Source organism: Phaethon lepturus, unplaced genomic scaffold (genome assembly GCF_000687285.1).
Source record: "Phaethon lepturus isolate BGI_N335 unplaced genomic scaffold, ASM68728v1 scaffold1636, whole genome shotgun sequence".
Taxonomy (NCBI): domain Eukaryota; kingdom Metazoa; phylum Chordata; class Aves; order Phaethontiformes; family Phaethontidae; genus Phaethon; species Phaethon lepturus.
The window spans coordinates 5,969-13,189 of NW_010548106.1; the positions used below are offsets into that span (position 1 = coordinate 5,969).

The following is a 7,221-nucleotide window of genomic DNA, read 5'->3' on the forward strand; positions in this document are numbered from 1 at the left end:
GAAATGAGGTATACATCTGAAAGTTTCTTTTAATTTTTAGATAGATGTTTCCTCTACAAAAATACAGCTGAACAGCATTTTTAATTAATAAAATCTGATTAAAAGATTCTGAATTTCTTGATTGGTAACACTATTGACATAAAGAATTGAGCATATTCAGTAAGAAGAAAGGCAACAAATAGTAATTGCTGCTGGAAAGTATATGAAACAAAAAAGCTCCCTCCTTATTCCCTAGGCCTTAGTGAAAACCATCCCGGTTTCTGCTGGAGCTGTAGCCAGGTGGCAGAGTCCTCAGCTCTCCAGCTGAAAGATTCACTTGAGACCGGTGCCAGCGGTGGCCGTCAGCGAGACCGAGACTGCCCCATCACCATGGAGGCAGGAGGGAAAGCTCGCAGGCAGTGAAAGGGCAAAGACTAATTTTTATTACACCTTTTACGATAATTATTAAAGGCCTCAATGGAAACTGTCTCCTACAATGAATTGTGGGTAATAAACAACCGTAATATCTGAGAGACCTCTCTCTCCCCCGTGCTGCCTGTGCTGCGCTGCACTTGCCACCACGGCCACCTGAAAAGTGGCTGCCAGAGAGGAAGAGCCACACCTGGCACAACTTCGGCACACGCAGTAGCCACTCCTGTGCTGTGCTGCTGCTATGGCCAGAAGCTTACAGTGCTCTGCTACTCCCAAGTGGCTACTTTTGGCTTTGGCCAAAGAAATAATTCAGAATTAACACAACATGAGGAGTGTAGACTTCTGAAGGACAGAGATAACAGAGTATAACCTCTCATTGTTAAAAAACAATCTGCTGGAAGAGTCTCATCATTACCATCTCATTACCCAGTAATGAAATAACCATTCAGATGCTTTAGGTGTTATCTAGAGCCAAAAGCTATTTTCTGTTTAACCGTACCATATGCTTCACTGCTACTATTGATATGAAAATATTCTTGGTTTATTTACAAATAAGGTATGTCTACAGAATGGTTTCAGCTGATTGTCATCAAGCTCTCTGTAAAAGACAAAAGCACAGACTTTCACTAGAAGGATGCCTACAGGTTCGCAGGGTATGAATTTGTGCTTTCCTCCGAGTGATCTCAGTGCCTCTCATATACATCTGTAAGCTCTGTAGTCGCTCCAGTTCTACATTGATTTTAACATGGAGACAATAAAGCTGCTTTGTTACAGAACCACATTTAAGAAAAATAATTTTTTAAAAATTACTGTATGAATACAGCTTTAATAAAAAAAAAATTCTTTCCTATATTAGTCAAGTTAACTGATGATGATAAGAGGAGTTAAGAGTTTTTTTTCTTTTTGGCCTTAAAATTCTGATCTGGTTGCAGCTGTGTGTTAAGGTATGGGTCCCTTGGCAGATTCTCCCCTTAGAGAGCAGACCCTCACATCCAGGGTTCCCATCCTTCCCAGACTCGGCCAAGGACATTGGGGTCTGTCGCTTGATCGATCAGGCATCTCACTTGGGTCTCTTCTGAAAGTCCATCCTCTGGCTCTTTGGCTCTGATGTTGTGATCGGCGTTACCACGAGCCACAGCTGCAAAATCCCTGTAAGAAGGCGACTTCTCGTGGCCCAGGCGTAGTTCATCACTAAAATTGAGAACACAAAAATAAGAAACAAGCAAAAAATCCAAGATGAATTTTTAAATGCAAAACAGTACTTGAACACTATTCATGCAGATTTATTTTCAAGACGTGGAGACCACTCAATAGCTGTAGAAGGCTTGGCCAGTGAAGTCTGGCGATTTCAGGTGTCCTTTGCTAGTGAATATTTACCATGAATATTTTAATCTTGTCAAAGGTCTCTAACTGAAAGAAGGATGGATGCAGCAGTTTACATCCCAGCTGTTGTCTCCTTACCTGCCCTGCTGATTTGTGTCTGCAAGAAGTATTTTGCGGCCTTTTCCAGTTCAGCCTTGACTGCAGCAGGGACTCCTCCCAAGTCCTGCACTTTCCAGTATTTGTATGGTTTTAAAACAGGCATGCTTTCTTTGCCTTTTTTTTTTTTTTTTCTTGATTAATCCAAAATGTATTTTTAAGAGGATGGAAGGGATTAATTGTACTGTAACTGAACTTTAAAGACGTTCTGGCTTGAGCCAGACTTGCCTAGACTGACATAAATAACCTGAGAATGCCATCAGATTTGAATTTGATGTTTTTGGGAAGCAGCTTACCGCTATGCCTCCCATACAGTTGGTTCAGGTTCCATTTCAAGCAACTGTCCAGCAGAAGCATAGCCATTTAAATACTACCCCTAGCCTAAAAGCTCTGGAGACAGACATAAAGAACAGCAGGCTGAGGAGCGAGAAGCTAAGCAGGCTTACAGGGTGGGGATGTGTGCATTGCCAGGAACAGTAAAACTGCTCAGGAGGCCTGAGCTGGAGCAAGAACACTCACAGGGAGATATCTGGTGTTTTGGCTGGCAGGGTGATTCAGAGAGCTTGTATGTGGACCAAAACAATTCTGACAAGACGTTTATTGAAATTTTGCCCTGTCTGCCTCTTCCCTTTTCCTAGCTGCCGTTCTACCTGAAGGGAGCAAAATCTGACATTGGAACCTGCCAAAGCTCTTAGTGGAGCCTTTTAAAGCAAAAGGAGAGCATCTTACCAAGTGATTTTTGCTGGATTGGCACCTGTAAGCTTTCTTTTGACATAGCTGACTTTTTGCAAAGGGTACCAGTTTACTTCAGATGTGTTTATTTCCTTAATCCACGTGCCTCCTTTTTTCAGCTGTCTTTGTTCAAAGTTCTAAAGAGAAAACAAATTTACCCTATGTATCATAAATCATACACTTAAAAAGACCTTTAAGCCGCCAGATCATAGCAAGTCAAGCCAGTAATTCTTAACTGCAGCTGCAACGGAAGACAAAGTAGTGAGATGATATCTAGCCTGCCTATGACTTAAAATTTAATTTAGAACTGGGGTTACTGGAGTGCAACTAGTTTCAGATTTTTTTCTCTGTAATTATTAGTTTGATACATACAGTGTTGTTACGTAAATTTAAGTGCAAGAAGTTGAAAATATTTATGCTGCTGCCATAAGTGGCATAATGTGATCAAGAGACAGCCACATTTTTAGGATTATCATGCAGATAAAGAACAGTACACTGATAACACAGACATGTGCTACTATTCTTTGTCCATCAATACAGAATTCTGTCATTTTAAATCCTTTAAGTTCAGTTTCTCTGAAAACTCAATAAAACAAAGAAAAATAAAAGGAACACTGAGAATGAACATCAAGAAATACCTCCTTTTTGCTCAGTTTTACCCTTATTACAGTTTAAGAATTTTCACATGCAAAATAAGGAAAGAGGAAAAAATCCCACCTTCCAGTCCAAAGAAGGCTCTTTTACAAATACATCCATCGTACTGATGAGCAGATCTGGATCCGCACGATAAGCCCGTAGGGCATGCACCATCACACTGTAAATGAGACCCCACTCTTTCACTGGCATCATCAGATTAACAAACTGGCGAGTCAGACGAAAAGGCATCAACTCTGGCACACCCAAAAACTAGCCAAGGAGAAGGACAGTCAAAAGAAAATAAGAATTAAGAAACCTTGTAACAGAGGGATTAGAAATAAGGGGGTTTTTTGTTTGTTTTAAGCTTTGAAACTGTCTTTGTCACTTAACTGAAAATAACGTGCAACTCAGTAGAAGAGGAACGAGTTGTGACATCAGAGCTCTAGCCAGGAGTATTTAGTGATGGTGGTTGAAAGCATGGATGAACTATACAAAACACCACCATATAGACTCTATGAAACTCTATAGCACCCTGCTTGTCTGAGAATATCTGGAAACAGAGATTTATTCTATTAACTAGAAATAACTTGTAAAGATTTTACATCAGAACAATGGCAAATGAGGACCATCGAATTTAGTACCGAGAATACATGTGCAATTGCACATATTAAACGCAAAAGCTGTAACAAATTAATTAGAAAACAAATACCTGCGTAGCTGAGCCAAACGCATATCCAAAGTCTATTCCCACCATGCCACCTGTTTCCTTGTTAATCATGAAGTTGGACAGATGTCTGTCTCCAATACCAAGTATCCAGTGGCTGATGCACATCAGTGCATGAGAGCTAGCAAAATGGGACCGCAGAGACAGGAAGGCTTCAGGAGATGTACTCATTTTCACAAAGGCTCGCCTTAACAAAACAGAAGTCACTTGTTGCGTACAGATAAAACACCAATGTTCATTTCACAACGTGCAGTCATTAGCAGCCCGCTTACCGAAGCAGGTCTTCTGGAACACTGCTCTCCCTGCTTTTGAAAGACATAACTGTTTCTGTACGGCTAGCATTTCTGCAAGTTAATGAAAGAATAATGTTAGCTATTGAAGTAACAGCCCACTGGACATTAAAAGTTAAGATGTGTACATGACCGCATTAGCACATTTTGCTTACCCCAGTAAACAGTACAGCAAGCCTCACTCTGTGTTTGCCCAAGAAGTTTTATCTGATATTAAAATTAGCCCCCTTCTTTTTTTCCAAGCAGTTATTTCCAGGACTGAAATTTCTTAATACAAAACAGCAGGTGGTTTTATCTAGTTTCCCCCAAATTAACTAGATGGGTTAAGTTTTAACACAGCAATACAATTGTGCTCTTTCTGGCTGGATCGTCTCTTGCAAGCAAAGAAGCTAAGACCCAAACAAAATCTCTCGGCAGCATGCAGAGGCTACACTGACACTAGAAAGTAGTGCCGCACAAGGGGAGGCAACGGAACTAAAGAGTTGGTGCCAAGGACATCCATGCTGTACACGTTTGGGGAGGGAGGGTGACTGCTCTGGATTAGCCCATGTCTGGTCCTGCAAACTTAATGCTCGTGAGCAGCTGCAATGGCTGGGTGCTCTCCTTCCAGTCTAGTTTTGTCTGAAAGGAGCAGAGTTGTGCACTAGGGGACAGCTCTGTGATCGCAAGCCAACGTGAGGTGAGTGGGGGTGATTGGGAATTTACTTCAAAAGCACCTTCTGGATCTGAATAGAAATATTAACGTAGACACACTCAGATAAATTAGTCAGAGTTTCCCCTTAAAAACCAAGAAGCTTATTTAAGCAGGTTATTCGCGGATCAGAAAATGCTCCACTGGAAACTTCCCTTCACCCACTACAGTGCTAGATCTAGACAGGTGTGGAAATTCCTCTGAGAGGATGCTCAAGTTAGGACCCAAACCATCAAACATTCTTAAACTCTCAGTGAATCACAATGACTTTCTCTGTCCAACTTCAGTAAGTGCTCTGGCTCTGAGGCAGCCTACCTAATTGCATAATCAGGAATAAGACACCTAGACAGTGAAGTTGAAGAGGAGCATCTGCTTCTAGACACTTTCTTAAGGAAGGGAACAAGCTTCTGGAAGCATTCCTACGCTCTGGTGGGATCTTGGCAGTACTAAACTTCTCCTGCAGAGCACCTCCAGTAAGACAAAGCAGTAAAATGGGTAAAAATCAGATCTAGCCAGCATATTATAATGCAGATCATTTTTTTCCTGGAATTTTTACAACTCTGTGTGTGCACACACATTCTAGCTTCTATATTTTACACGCAGTTCTCTCTTATGTACCTACCTGTACATAACATGGTATCGAGAGATGCCTTGTGCTTTCCCACCCATCTTGGACAGCCACTCAGAATAGGTAGCACGAGGTCCCTTTTTGCTAGGGACAAAAAAAAAAAAAAAAAAAAAAAAAAAAAGCCGCTGATGATTTCCCTGTATTATCTTCCACTCTGTACTCGAATATCCATGCAGGCTGTGTGCTGCTATGACCCACGAGATTTTTATGCACAGGAGGAGTCAGGAAGCTAGAGCCTACATTAATTTTAGCCTTGCTATGAAAATGAAGTTTATGCAGTCAGTGCATATGCTGATCCATCCATCTCCTTCCCTCAGCTTTGAATGCACTTCAGTCATATTTGACAGAAGATTAGACATCTCAAAGGTATTAACTTGTCAATAGGTACTGTGAAAATTAGATGCTGCCTTGAGAAGAAAGGCCCAAAATAATTTCTCCAGGGGGGCAAAGATATTTTTAACACAGTCTCGTATCCATCTGAAGGCATTATGTAGCCTACCACAGTACGTGCTGCTGTTTGTCCATCCAAACAGGTAGGGAATGCAGGAAGGCAGTCTGTTATCTCCTCAGTGTCTATAGGAGGGGAGGAATGGGGGCTTGGACTTAAGGTATTGATCCATAAGAAGCCAGTCTTCATTAGTTGCACCACTTATAGAATAATTTGATATTTTTCTCCTGTCTTAACTAAGCACACTAGACATTAAACTTCTGTTCCAGAAAGGCAGCAACCTAGCAGAGCACCTGCCTTTCCTCTTCCCTCGAAAGCATGTTCTGAGATACAGAGATCCCTTACATTTAAGAAGTATTTATCATTTACAGACTGTGTAGCCCATCACTTTGGAATACAGAAAAGCCTTTCAAAACTTCAGAAAGTTATTCTCCCCACCCCAACCAAAATATTGCTAGCCAGGATTTAATCAGAATTTTCTTTTGTGAGTGCTGTCATTCAACCATAGCTCAATACAAAGTGTCTTAATTGACTTGATTGAAGAACGTACGGGAAAATATTTAAAGTCTATATACAACAATAAAATAAAGCTATTTGGGGGGATAAATCATTAACTGTTTTTAGAAAGACACTGATCGTCTACATTTAGTATATTAGAAATTTTATCCCCTCGTAAGGTCGTTCCATGTGAGTCCTTCTCCACTTTCCCAGTCAATGAATCGAGACCACCGTAATACCACTTGCTGTTCACAAAAGCGAACCAGACAGCGATAATGCAGGAACTGTAGCAGTTCCTAGAACTGCTCACAAATCAAGTAACTGTAGAAATAAAGACTCTTTGGAGTCCAGCCTCCGCGGTGGAGGTTCCTCCAACCTGCCCCATAAACAAGAGAACTAGTGAAAATAAATGGTGACAACACCACTTTGACAAACTCAAGCAGAGATTATGTAGTAAGAACAACATTGTTAACTAAAACCACATTTCTAAATTCCAGGATAGAAACAGACTGCAATGTTAGAATTAAATCAATTTTACAAATATTCATCCCCCAATTACAATCAAGAGAAAGAAAGCTAATTTATTCAAACCCAGCATTTGCATAAAGTCAGAGATAGTGTTCTTTCACAGTTGTATTTTGGCCATCTGCTGCCAATTTCCCCGTCACTGATTCACTGCTGAAC

General features: G+C 40.9%; 1 protein-coding gene across 1 annotated transcript in view; it reads right to left on the bottom strand.

Moving 5' to 3' along the window:
- Positions 1-1,397: 1,397 nt before the first annotated feature.
- PRKDC (protein kinase, DNA-activated, catalytic polypeptide) overlaps positions 1,398-7,221 on the bottom strand; it is a gene marked incomplete at its 5' end in the record, with an annotated part of 82,421 nt that continues 76,597 nt past the window's right edge. The window contains 6 exons of the mRNA XM_010289835.1: positions 1,398-1,602; positions 2,620-2,759; positions 3,340-3,528; positions 3,968-4,169; positions 4,255-4,326; positions 5,586-5,675. Coding sequence (XP_010288137.1) covers positions 1,398-1,602; positions 2,620-2,759; positions 3,340-3,528; positions 3,968-4,169; positions 4,255-4,326; positions 5,586-5,675 — 898 coding nt within the window. The remainder of the gene's footprint in view (positions 1,603-2,619; positions 2,760-3,339; positions 3,529-3,967; positions 4,170-4,254; positions 4,327-5,585; positions 5,676-7,221) is intronic.